The 13375-nt window shown below is 40.7% G+C and overlaps 1 protein-coding gene across 1 annotated transcript; it reads right to left on the bottom strand.

The window, feature by feature from the left end:
• Positions 1-423: 423 nt before the first annotated feature.
• RANBP1 (RAN binding protein 1) lies at positions 424-11173 on the bottom strand. Its single transcript, XM_054996134.1, has 6 exons — positions 10956-11173; positions 7591-7727; positions 5935-6092; positions 5155-5283; positions 4158-4223; positions 424-2179 (listed from the first exon to the last, which is right to left on the bottom strand). Exons 1-6 carry the CDS (start codon positions 10968-10970, stop codon positions 2055-2057), a joined length of 630 nt encoding a protein of 209 aa, XP_054852109.1. The 5' UTR covers positions 10971-11173; the 3' UTR covers positions 424-2054.
• Positions 11174-13375: the final 2202 nt, after the last annotated feature.

Below are 13375 nucleotides of genomic sequence, written 5' to 3'. Positions count from 1 at the left end.
AACAAAAATCAATGAATCTTTGCACATACTAGCAGGTTTTGTTGTTAATGGATTTTAATGTTGTTAATGAATTTTGTTAACGCATTTTAATTTTGTAATCTGTTTCAGTTTTTCAGCTAGTCTGGCCGCTAAGAGTATGTTCAAACTTCACTATATAAAACTTAATGTTATGTAACCATTTAGCATAATTCTTTTAATATGGGATAAATTTCTCAAAACCCTGATTCCCATTCTTAATGCACATTTTGGAATTCAAATTTTTACATCCACAAATGGACAATAGAAGGATGGCACAAACAAGACCTAATTGTAGATGACATTAATTTTAATTTGGGGTGGACCACAGAAGTTAGTAAAATAGGATGTTTTAACTAAAGAACCAGTTTCAGATAATCTGTAGGGAGAAAAATCTTAAGTGTATAGTATTTCTATAGCAATAAAAATTTAATGCATTCATATACGTATAATGAACAAATCCAGCAATGTAAACAATACAGATGCAATAAAGGCAAGTTAACTTCTTCAGGTCATAGTAACTGAATTTCAAGAATGATGGTTTCCAATTTAGAAAGGATTTTGCATTCCTAATTATGATATCTCATTGATTATAGTCTGGTTACTTTTTTCATAGAGAAGTTTAAACATTTATAATTCTAGAAAACCCACTCAAATATGGCAAGCAATATGGCTTCAGTTCTGAAACAAAATTTGACCACAAACGACTGAAACTGATGATCACACACAACTGATGGACAGAAGATATGTCAAGTTCAAATACAGCCAAGTTCTTAATTTTATAAAACAAACCTTAGAAGCACAGAACTCTTCCACCCGTTTATTATAGCCTAGTATTATAACTCCCCTTCATTCTTTACAAGTGAGTCTCAAGATTCATGCGCAAAAAGTGATCCCTCATTGACTTAAGCAGCAGTTTCGCATCAGCAAATTACAACTGAGAAGTACCCAAAGAATGTGGAACAGGCATGAACAATCAAGGTTGCAGAGAGGAGGAAGGATCTGCCACAGATACAGTGGGGGAAATGTGTCCGGAGACAACACGTTTTAAGGCCTGAAGCGAAGGCTTTGCCATTCGCAAAGGACTGATAAAGGCACATGAAAACTCAGCATGCTGTATCCACCTTTTTCTGCAAAAAAATGAGTATGTTGTTGTTTCAAAAACTAAGTCAAGCCAACAATAATGATTAAGTTTAATTTATTTTGAAATTAGTTTGAGCATCACCTCTCTCTTTGACAATATAAGCTGCTGCTTATGGTGGCTTTTCAAGGATGGGGTATCTGAAGAGAGACAGACAGACAGACACGATCCTTTCAACCTTCAAATCCACTGCTATCAAATACACTGGCAGGAGTCTTTTAAAGGGAAGAATGACTGAGGTATTTTCCCTGTTCTAATAGAAAGGTCCAGAGATATTCTGTCTTGCATGTCTGAACGGTAAGAGCAAATACTGTGTAGCTAACAGTATGCACTAGGATTCTTAAAAAGAACAGGAAGAAATTAAGTGAGCACACCTCAAAGAGTTATTTTAAATGGAGAATCAAAGAAATGTTTACATAGCTGGCCACTCTAGGTTTAATGACAAGGAAATCTTAGCATTAAAAGTATTTTTTTTCAGTCATTACAGTTTCAGACACAACATACAAGAAACATCTTTATTACTCGCACCTTTCCTATTGGTAAGAATCAGTTATACCACATTTCATCTAAAGATATGCACTCAAAAATAGAAACCCAAAATGTAAGAACTGCAGTCACACATCTGAAGCATATAGAAAACTCAGTTCTGTCCTTTGATAACCATTTTCAAAGCTTTATTTACTCTCTTGGATGACTATAAATAAGTGTTTCCACTATGGAAAAGAAAGTTTAGCACAGTACATTTTCATGACTGGGGAATGAATTTTTCTGAAGATCTCTTCAAAAAGGGCAAAAGCTTAGAAAAAAACTTCGAATGTTGGAATACAGTTCTTTATAAAGTCCCTTGTAAAAATTAAAAAAGTTAAGAAAAAGAAAAAAATACAAGGCCCAAGATGATTTATTGCTTTTCTTCAGTTTCCTCCTTGACTTCTTTCTTCTCAGGTTCTTTGCTCTCTTCCTTTACAGAAAGTTCTTCTAATTTCTCAGCAACTTTATCAGCGCTATCATTTTTGTCTGTTCCTGCTAAAAGAGGTTTTAAGATACCAGGAAAGAATGTTATAAAAATACAAGATAAATATATTGTATTTCAGTATGTTGTTGATGCTAGAGAGAACAGCTTAGAGCAGGAATCCTAGGTTCAACTCTCTGCTCAACCATCACTTACAAGATGGCCTTAAAGCAAGTCTCAACATTTCTGCCTAGCCTCTCTCTCTCTCGGTGTTGGTGCGATAAAATGGAATAAGCCCCCATGTAGGCTGTCTGTGCTCCCTAAAGAAAGGGTAGGATCTAACTGTAGGTAAGATACATGAGTTAGATAAAAATTATTGCTGCAGGTAAGAGGAAGGAAGGAAGGGGGAGTCCCCCCCCAATTAAAGCAAACTGAAGATAGAGAATCCAGGCTGAAAGCGACATGACCCTACTAAGGCTGCATCCTCACATCACTGAATATTATGCTATAGCTCTGCCACAGCCATCATTTGCAACTAGATTTTCCTGTGTGAACAAAACAATTCAGGAGGTGAATGATGACTACAGCCCAATGTCCAAGAATGTGTGCACGAAGCCTCTGCTGCAGTATTAACTCAGACAATCAGCGCAGGCACTATGTTGCTGCAACCCATCATGTTCCTTCATCTCTGTTTTGGAACCTTCAACTTTCCTGTTTCCATAAGGCTATGCTGGTGAGATTATAAACAGTGGAATTTTCCCCAGGTACCTTCAAGATAATATTAATCTTCTTTCAGTTTGTCTCTATATGCTCAATCCCTCACTTCATAATTTAAAAACAAACACTGAGCTGGATCTAGCCTGCTTTTCCACTGTTGAAAAAGCGAGGAATTAAATCTGACCAGCAAAAAAACCGTCTCGGCAACCTGCCTGGATAAAAACATGTGTATGGGGGATGTAGTAGGGAGGAGAACTGTGTGAGATTCAGCGAAAAGCTGGCTGGATCCAACCCTCTGTGATGTAAAGAAAAGCTGGATTTTTATTTAGTTATTCAAAATTATTTGGAAATAAAGCTAAAAGTGATTTAATTTCACTACAACAACAACAACAACAACAACAACATTTGATTTATATACCGCCCTTCAGGACAACTTAATGCCCACTCAGAGCCATTTACAAAGTGTTATTATTACCCCACAACAATCACCCTGTGAGGTGGGTGGGGCTGAGAGCGCTCCAGAGAACTGTGACTCACACAAGGTCACCCAGCTGGCTTTGTGGAGGAGTGGGGAATCAAACCCAGCTCTCCAGATTAGAGTCCCGTGCTCTTAACCACTACACTAAACTGGCTCTCAGGGCAACTAACTATTCCACTGTAATAAGAATGGTGCAAAAATTATGACACATTTTAGAACATCTCATTACTGAATCTATGTGCCATCTATGGCATAACTAAATTGAAATGGGTAGTTCTATAGTTAGTATTGCTCCAAAAATGATTACAGAAGTAACTTAGAAATGCAAAATGTCAAACTTGCAGATTTAACAAGTGCCTTCCTTGATTAGAAATGTGCCAAGATCAATTGAAACAGATTTCCACAAGTAGAAAATTTTTTTAAAAAAAAATCCTGGATCATCACTCTAGCAGACTTTAAAAGTACCTTGACTGAATATTGCAGTCAAGCACAGAGTGAGCCTGCTGAAAATTTCTGGAGACTTTTTGCAGTTGGAAACACTTAAAATGAAAAACAGAACATGCAACTTTGTGACATGGGGGATTTGCAAAGTATGAACAAGACGCTAATGGTTTAGATTCAGCAACACTCTAGGGCATGTAGAGAGTCAAAGACTGGGTTTATTGTTGAAAGAAATGCAGAAAGGGAAAAAAGGCCTCATTCCACAGCCTTTTTACCTCTACGTATCTGTTCTACATACACTAGTAAGAGGAAGGTGCTAATATTTGACCATATATACATTGTGCATCAACAGTCATTTGGACTCAGTACTGACTGTAGTGTTCCTTCACTAGAATGAAACAGTTAAGAGTTCTTACCTTTCTTTGCCCTCTTGTCAACCTCATTCCTACATTCTTCAAATTTTGCCTTGAATTTCTGGGCATCTGTTTAAGAAAGCAACAGAGTCAAATAGGCTGCAATGGATCTAGCCACTTAAAATGTTTCGTTTCTAGTACCTTGGACTGTCTGGGTAAACACTCATGTCTACCTGAAAACTGAAACAATCTTTTTTTAAAAAAAGTATGTAGAGAAAGGCACTGCATCCTGGAAGGCATCTTTCACAGGTGCTCACAATTTGAGAGGAAAGCAATCCCCAGTATCAACTGCAGGCTGCCGCTTTTCTTGAAAGCAAATGCAGGGGAAACTCATGCCCTACCTGCTCAAAATTTCAAAACCAGAGGCCACAAATCTCTCTCTATTAGAAAACAGTTCATACACATTATAATTTCTTACACTGTATGGATGCAGCCTTCAAAATGCAACTCATCATCTATCTGTTTACTGTTTGCACAAACGGCCACAGGAGGTCACTGTTGTTCAATGCCAGGCAGTCAGAAGCTGAACACACATCATTTATCTGTGATGCTGTTCAAAACTCGAAATGGGGTCTAAAATTCTTCACTACTAACTTTTTATGGAAAGTCAGGATGCTAATAGAAGTTTGATTAAAAGAAGAGCAGGAATGACAAAATCCCATGATCTCCCTTTGTGTGACACTGGTAAGTGTTCTGAAATCTTATCAGTGCAAAAGCAAACACAGTACAGTAAAAGAGAAGCAAACATTTCTCTATTTCTCTCTGTCTGTGTCTCATCATAATTCTTAGTTCTATTCCTTTAAGCCTGCCTGATTTCTAGAACTCAATGGTTGGGAATGTGATCTGCTCCTGATGCCACAATCAAACATGCATGTCAAAGTGTCCACTGTTAGAGGACGGACACTTGTTTCGTAACAGGGAACAATTATTAAAAGAACAAAATGCAATACAGAATACAGTTTATACACACACTGCAACATTAAATAGCCTTGTAACTTACTTTCTGCATTTAAAAACCGAATTGCCAGAAGTTCTGGCTTGGGACTCTCATCTGCGAAGTCAGCATGTGTATTCCACACCCATGCCCTGTCGCTGCCAGCATTCGGCTTCAATTCCATTAAGGGCGTAACTGAGGGGGAAAGCAGGGAGATAAAACTGACTGGGCATAAGTAGTGCTACAACAAATACACAGAAACGTATCTTGTCAGTAACTTTACAAGATGGTTAGCATTAAGGTTCTAGTTTTATGAAAGAAAGAACACACAACTATTTGGATATTATCCATGCATATCTATGATTAAGGCCACATCCCAATATGCTGCCACTCATTTTAATGTGTGAATTTCTCTGCAGAGCTGCTCCATGGTTCTGATTATATTATTCCACATCGCCATTTCTATTTATTGTGCTTGTTTTATTTCAGGTGAGAAATGTGATGTAAGCTACTAGAATCCCTGAAAAGCAAAGCAAAGGACGGCCACCTCTCCATCTATCTCCATCTTATATAGCATTTCTGCTTATGGCACAAGTTGAGGTGGATTCTGTGGGCTGCTATGCAAAAACTGGCACCTGCAGGGCCTCTGCTATTGGCTTATTGTCCCCTTTTTGCTGCAGATCTGAAAGCAAACCAAACATTTTAATTATATACATAGAAAGAAGTTTTCCTTACATGTACACCTCACACAAACCAGTATTATTTCTCCATTTTTACTCTACAGAAACATACACATGAATTTACTAGGTAAACTGTACTGGAAAGGCAGTATACCAAATCACATACTGTAATGATTTGCACAGATTTTTAAGGTTTTATCTCTCCTCATCAAGAGGCGAACGGTCCCCTTCTCTTTGTGCTTCAGAAGCTTTACATCACCAGTGCCTCGCTCTTTCCATTCTGGAAGATCATTTTCTGATGCAAACCGGAACAATTTTGCACGCCTTCAGGGAAGAAAAAGCCATGAATTAGTTTTTACGCAGAGCTTAAACCCACAGATTATGCTGGAGGTTTTTTAGCCCACCTCCAGGTGAGCTGTCACCCTTTATTACTTGTTTCTCCACCTAGATTTCCTCTCAAAGTACATACAAGTTTTGTCCTAAATCTTTCCTAGGATAGCAGTAACAGATTACCTGGTTTAAGATGGAAACAAGATTTACGTATTCCTTCTGGGTTTAATAAGAGGCTTGCACTACAATTATTAAACAGTTAATTGTGTTACATTCAACAGAGAAAGAGTAAGCTTTAAGTTTACACCGAGAACTGTTACAAAATAAAGCCTTATGTTGGTGAATATACTCTACTGCATAACCATGTTACCCTGTTCTGCAATTCATTACTTTAAAACTGCCCAGTAGATACAAATGCTAAACCATCGCTTTATCTCAGATGGCAGAAATTTCCATTGTTTTCCTCTTCCTTTTACAAGACCCTTTGTTTTACTGACAAACCTGGGCGCACTCAGGTAATTTTTGCCAAGTGCAGACTCAAATGAAAACATTACATTGGCTTGCACGGTTTGAAGATTGACATCTTGAAATGATGTGGAAAACCAATGCTGACATTTTCATATGTGTATAGCCTGGGCACTATTTTATTTAATATTGCCTTGAGTGCAGTTCAACCCCAAAAAGGTGACTGATAAATACCAATTTTCAGTTATGATCTTCATAAAACCATTTTCTTGTTGAAGTTTAAGCCTACAATTCCTACTGCAGCATTACAACTTCTGACAGCCAAGAAACATGTTCTCCCTTAACTAAAACTGCGATACACTTTACTCTCACGCTTGGAAAGATTCACTATTAAAATGTTTAGAGTACAAGGTGCTGCCTATCTTAATTAAAAAGAATGAATTGGTTAGAAGTACTATATATAATGCCCTTATATTTTACTAACAGTGCCAATGTGAAGGATGTGCCTAAGAGGTGCATAACATGTCAAAGCAAACTTCTGATGAAGACAATCCAATAAAAGTAGAATGCTGGTATTCTGTAGTTTTACACTGAGCATCCAACACAGGAACAGAAACAAAATTTAACTGATATTTTAAAAATTGGGAAGTATTGAATGGAAGTATTTATATGGTCAAAGACCAGGACTAAAATATGTAAGAACTGGAAAGCATACTTTTAGAGTTTACACCTTGACTGACTCCTTCAGTTTATGTTCACAATACCTGTAAGACCAAACAGCTATTCATTCTTGGAGGAACTTTCTTCATGGCTCTGTATGGGTGGATGAGTGGATAAGGCATGTTCCTTTGCTTGGAAGGAGGTCATCCAGCAGTAATTCCTCTCGACCAAACGCAGGAAATCCCACCAAACCGCTGCATTATGAATAGTTGAATGATCCAATCGCTCCCAATACAGAATTATACAAAGTATACTCTGCCCAAACAAAGCTTGAGAATTACTAATACATCACCATTTTTCTACTTACATCTTAAAGAGTTCTTCCTCATCTTCTTCAAGAGTTTTGATCTCTTGCTCAGGAAGGGAAACTATGGGCTCAAACTGGGGGTCATGGTTGGAATCATCTACATTGTCAGTTGTGGAGTCATGCTCCTCATGTGCATCCTATGGAAAGATTACATGACATATAACAGTAGGTTAAAAACAAAAGTGCTAATGTACTCTTCTAAATATTCTGCTAAAGGTCCATTATATTCAATTTTAACACAATTAAATATAATGGACCATTAGCAGAACATTTAGAACACTTACTACTAAATTCTGCAATTTCTCTGAGAAGATGTATTGAGTGATAAACTGGTCAACCCCACTTCTCTATTTCATTCTGGAACCAGTGACATTTCCATTATTTTACTATTCAATCTTATAAACACATACAGTTCATTGTTAAATTGGTCTCATCAGTTTATAATGTTTGCACCGTAGCTTACGCTTTCAGAAACAAGGCAGCATGTACAGCTATCACATTATTAATCCTGGGATTCCTGCCTATATTAGATCCACACTTACCAAAATACAATGCCCCTCCATATTGAGGCAGAGCTGTGCCTAAGGACAGATCCCCAAATTAATGTAGGATATACCGTCTATTTGATATGAATGCCAAAACAACACAGCCTGTACTAAAGAACACTGTAACCAGGCCTGTCTATATTCTCTTACCTCCACCCATCTAGGCTCTAATATATTCAGAGAAACAATACCAGTTGTGACCAGAAAAAGTTTGTATATCTTTGCCTTCCATCATCACAATTGCCAGTCAGATTTGGATTTCGGGACCGGTACTATGATATTTGAGAACAAGGGTGAAAGTAACAGCAGGCAGGCACAGAAATTGTTCTCACAATGCCATGGGAGACCAGGATTTGCAGAAAGAAATTAAGCCCAGCCTCCCAGGTTCACAATATAAACCAGGCTTTGCTTCAGCCTCTGCAGATGTTCTTCATAATTATGACTAGAAATAAACATGTTTTAACTAGAATTATGAGGATGCTGACATGTCAAATCTATATATAAGCTAATATTTAGCTTTGAACATATATATATACATACACATTGCCATACAGATGCTTCTGAAATGTTCCAGTGCAATATTTTATAAGAATATAAAAGCAGTCTGGCTGGATTAGAGAGAGGGTCCATCTCTGTTTTCAAATACAGCAGGTCGGCAACAGCCCCCTATGGTTGTATGCCCCAGCACAGAAGCACAGTGCTATTGGGCACTTAAGTTTCAACAGCTTTCTGCAAATAAAGCTGAAAGACCTACTTCCCTTCAATTTATCTTACTGCTTTTTAAACTAACAACCATCATCATGTAGTACAATTTTAAAAGTTAACTATGCATTTTGTGAAAGTATTTCCTTTTGTTGACCAATTCCATTGTATGATCCCATAGTTTTCATTTTATACGAGAAGTCTCTTATCATTTAATTGTAACATTTATAATTGTATAAGCCTCTGTCAGTTTGCTCATGCTACCATAGTGCGCAAGAATGGGTGCCGGAAGTTTTCAAATTGAAAGAGACTTTCACTTGCTGAGAGTCTAGATCCAGTGTTTTCAACAGACTGTTAAGTGGATTAGTAAAGTTATTTGAAATACCACTGACCACATTTTTCAGGGTACATAATATGGTGCACCTTAATCCACAGAACTGGATGATGCCATGCTTACTGCTTCATGTAAGTTAGAACAGACAGAAATGCAGACCAACTGAAAAGACCTTTACAATTTTGTAATTCAGCACAACAGTTTGGGAGAGTGAACAAATCTGTTTTGTTTACGAAACTGTAACTGTGTTAAGGCAAACTGTTTAAAGAAGGAGCATTATCACACCAGGACCAAATTGCTTCCAATATTTTGCTGACTGTGTGTTTATATGCTCCACATGCTAGGGAGAAAACGTATAGAAAAGCCAACAGGTTTCCAATGCCACAATCCTATGTAAAAATGCTTTCTGAAAAAGTTCTTACTTTGGCTTAGGAATTATTACATCTAACATTTTGGAATACTGTTAAGAGGAAATGGAAGCAAATGATGTCAAAAGGCCATCTCTCACTTTCTCTGTTACCAGGACATGAGAATGAGCTATGAAACACGTGGGGCTAGCTGCTTCCACCCAGCCTGAACAACAGGGGGAGACTGGAAGGGGGGCAGAACCCTCACAAACAAAAGGTTATGTGACCCCCCCTTAAAGACAAACGGATGTACTGTGCCAAAGGCTTTCATGGAATACATCTGACTTTGCTAGATGCAGCATTTTTTATCTAGCTATAAGGGCTACAATTGTGCCGCAAAAAATCTTTCTGGTCAGTGCCACAAGGCTCTGACTGTGAGTAAGCATGTGTGTATTGCCACGCTACCTCTCAGGGGAGAAAAAGAGTTTGCATTTGCTTCTTCTGAGCAGGCACTGAGTATTTTTGATTGCAGAGGTTTGCAGGTTGATGTGTTAACCCAAAGCAACCCCCCCAAGCATATATACCTTTTTCAAGGACAACCAATGGCAACACATAACAGCATGCAAACCTGTAGAACGGCTTCCTCAGGCTGCATTTAACACACACACAGAAAGGGCATAGCCATGAAGTGCAATTAGGATTCCAAATTTCCCAGAGAAATCGCTGCTTCGGCTCCAGGTCCTTCAAAACCTTTATTTATATCCATTTACTCCATCTATATCCTGCCTTTCCCCCCAAAGCAGACTCAAAGCATCTTACATTTTCTTCTCCTCTATTCTCTCTCACCACAATCTTGCAAGGTGGGTTAGGTGGAGAGCGTGACTGGCACAAAGGTCCAGGCCCAGAGCAGGGACTCGAACATGAGTGTCTAGGCCGATGCTGACCATTGCACCACACGGGCTCATTCCTTTCACGATAGTTTTTGTTTTTTTTTAAGAGAGAGATTTGGAAGCCTCGTAAGAAGAGTTTGGGCAGGCTCGGGAGAACCGGGGAGAAGGAAACCGTTGGAAGCGCCGCATTCCAGGCGCAGCCTCGCAGGCGAAGAGCGCGCAGCGCACGTTGCCATCGCGGCCTTGCTGCCCGCGTGTGTGTGTGGGGGGGTAGGGGGATGAGAGGCGGCGGCCCAGGCCTTGCTGTTGAAGAGGGGGGGGGGGAGAGAAAATGCTTATCAGGCCGCCCATCGCGCCCCCGAAAGGCCTGCAGCGACGGTTTCGGGTTCGTGACTGGGAAGAAAAAAAGATAATGAGGCACAGCCGTGGAGCGGGCGGGCACTAAATTCGGGTCTAAATTTCCATTTGTCCCCCCCCTCCCCCCGAGGGACGCGCCTCGTCCGCCCCCTCGCTCGCGGTGGGGCTTTGTCCCGCTGACTCGCCTCACCTTCGTCTCGGCCATGGCGGGGCTTAGAGAAGGAGATGGCGCCGCTGCTGCTGAGGCGGCGGATATGGTGGCGGCGGTTGGTTCCCGGGGCTGGCTGGCTGGGCCCGGCTTCCGTCTCTCGGCCCCCTCGTCTGGCTTTACGGTGCGGCCTCTTCGCCGGCTGCGCTGCCCTCGCTCCGCCCGCCCGCGCGGTAGCTCTGCTCGGCTCGGCTCGCCGCCTCCGCCCACTTTTACCTCATTCCCGCAGCCCGCGCCGTTGCTGCAAGGGATGATGGGAAAAGGAGGCCGCTGCTGTTGCCGCTGCTTCCTCCCTTGGAGTGTAGCTCTGCTGTTCTCCCCGGAGGCTCAAATCAAGTCCTTCGATTTGAGTCCAGGGGTCCCTTAGAGACCTGCAAGACTTCACGGTATGAGATTCGACAGTCAAAACTCCCTTCTGCAGAGTCTTCTGAGAATTTTTGACTCTGGAAAGCTCCTACCCTGAAAGCCTTGCTGGTCTCTAAGTAGGGTTGCCAGCTTCAAGTTGAGAAATTCCTGGAGATCTCGGGGGAGAAACCTGGAGAAAGTGGGATTTGGGGAGGGAAAGGACCTTGGCATGGCATAATTCCATAGAGTCCACCCCCCCAAAGTAGTCATTTTCTCCAGGTGAACTGATAGCTGTGGCCTGGAGACCAGTTGTAATTCCAGGAGATCTCCAGCCACTACCTGGAGGCTGGCAACCCTATCTCTAAGGGACCCCCAGATTCAAATCCTGCTGTTGTACTGTATGGACCAACCCGGCTACCTGCCTGAAATCAACACTTGGTTGTTATACTCTCCAGCTCTGCAGGGTTTTTATCTCAAGGGCATTCCAGAAGCATCAAGACGCGTGAAGATGCTTTCTACAAGGTCCAAAGTCCCTCTCAACACAAAATTAAACAGGAGCCCATTGGCACGTTAAGGGATACTCACACAAATTTAACACTGGAATATTTCAATTGGGAAATTTTTCCAATTCAAATTTAAAATAATTTTTATTTTTTATTTGTATCATTTATAGTCCAAGGCTGATTACACAGTGTGAGTCAATACCATCAACAACAGCTGGGGCATTCAGTAAACAATACAATAGGGTATGGACTACACAGCAGCAATTGTTTAAGTAACAACATTCGATTTATATATTGCCCTTCAGGACAACCTAATGTCCACTCAGCAGTTTACAAAGTGTGTTATATTATCCTCACAACAACGTTGGCAAAGGCATTATGAGCAACTTTGGACCATGCACAAACAGTGGGGTTTGTCTCCATTTCTTAGCCCACATCGAGTCCATTGAGCACGATGAATTTGCAGCACAACAGTCCTGACAACTATAACCAGACTATATTTGCATATGTGGGTTGGAAATTTTTCCAAGGAAAAATACAGCATTTTTTTTCTGATGAAAGTTAATGGGGCTTACTTCCCACCTACGCAGGTGCAGCATGTACATTTGCTTGAATAATATAATGCATTTACATGATTCAAGTCCTGTAGAACCATTCATTTACCTAGATTTTAGGTAGCTTCAGGTAGCTAGACAGCTATGTTGGTCTGCAGTAGAACCACAGGATTTGAGTCCAGTGGCACGTTAGACACCAACAATTTTTTTCAGGGTGAAAACTTTTGAGACTCAAAGTTCCATTCTTTAGATACAGGTATGAGAGGTGATCCCTGAGCCTGTTTCTGGGAGAGATTTTTGATACTTTCCACTTCATGCGGCTGAATTTGGTGCCTTTCATGAAGATAGTTTCAGGTAGGCAGCTGTGTTGGCCTACAGTAGAACATCAGGATTTGAGTCCAGTGACCCTTTAGAGACCAACAAGATTTTCAGAGTGTAAGCTTTCCAGAGTCAGTAGGGTTGCCAGCCTCCAAGTAGTGGCTGGAGATCTCCCAGAATTACAACTGGTCTCCAGGCCACAGCTATCAGTTCACCTGGAGAAAATGACTACTTTGGGGGGGTGGACTCTATGGAATTATGCCATGCCAAGGTCCTTTGCCTTCCCAAATCCCACTTTCTCCAGGTTTCACCCCCCCAGATCTCCAGGAATTTCCCAACTTGGAGCTGTTAACCCTAAGAGTCAGGTATCTGAAGAAGGGAGCTCTAACTCTCAAAAGCTCCTACCCTGAAAATCTTGTTGGTCTCTGAAGTGCCGCTGGACTCCAATCCTGATATAGCGTTCAGAGTATTCAAAGCTGTTCCCATGTATTATCTCGTCAACTTTACAGCAGCCCTGTATGGTAGGCCACTACTATCCCCTTAGTAACACTTAGCGTGACTGCCTTTCATACACATTAAGGTAAGGTAACCCTTATCACCAGCCGTGAAAGGTGTGACGTAACTCTTATTATTCCCCTCCTCAATATACAGCGCCACCAGCATACTTAAAAGAAGGACACAG

This window comes from Eublepharis macularius, chromosome 13 (genome assembly GCF_028583425.1).
Source record: "Eublepharis macularius isolate TG4126 chromosome 13, MPM_Emac_v1.0, whole genome shotgun sequence".
Classification (NCBI taxonomy): Eukaryota; Metazoa; Chordata; class Lepidosauria; order Squamata; family Eublepharidae; genus Eublepharis; species Eublepharis macularius.
The sequence above is the reverse complement of the archived record's forward strand: the minus strand, read 5'-3'. Positions and strand labels throughout refer to the sequence as shown.

Excerpts from the sequence above, each read along its gene's own strand:
- RANBP1 (XM_054996134.1), bottom strand. Across the intron at positions 5,284-5,934 it reads AATCTGTGCAAATCATTACA|TTACGCCCTTAATGGAATTG; the intron begins GTATGTGATTTG and ends TTTCCCCCTCAG. Across the intron at positions 2,180-4,157 it reads TGACAAGAGGGCAAAGAAAG|CAGGAACAGACAAAAATGAT; the intron begins GTAAGAACTCTT and ends AACCTCTTTTAG.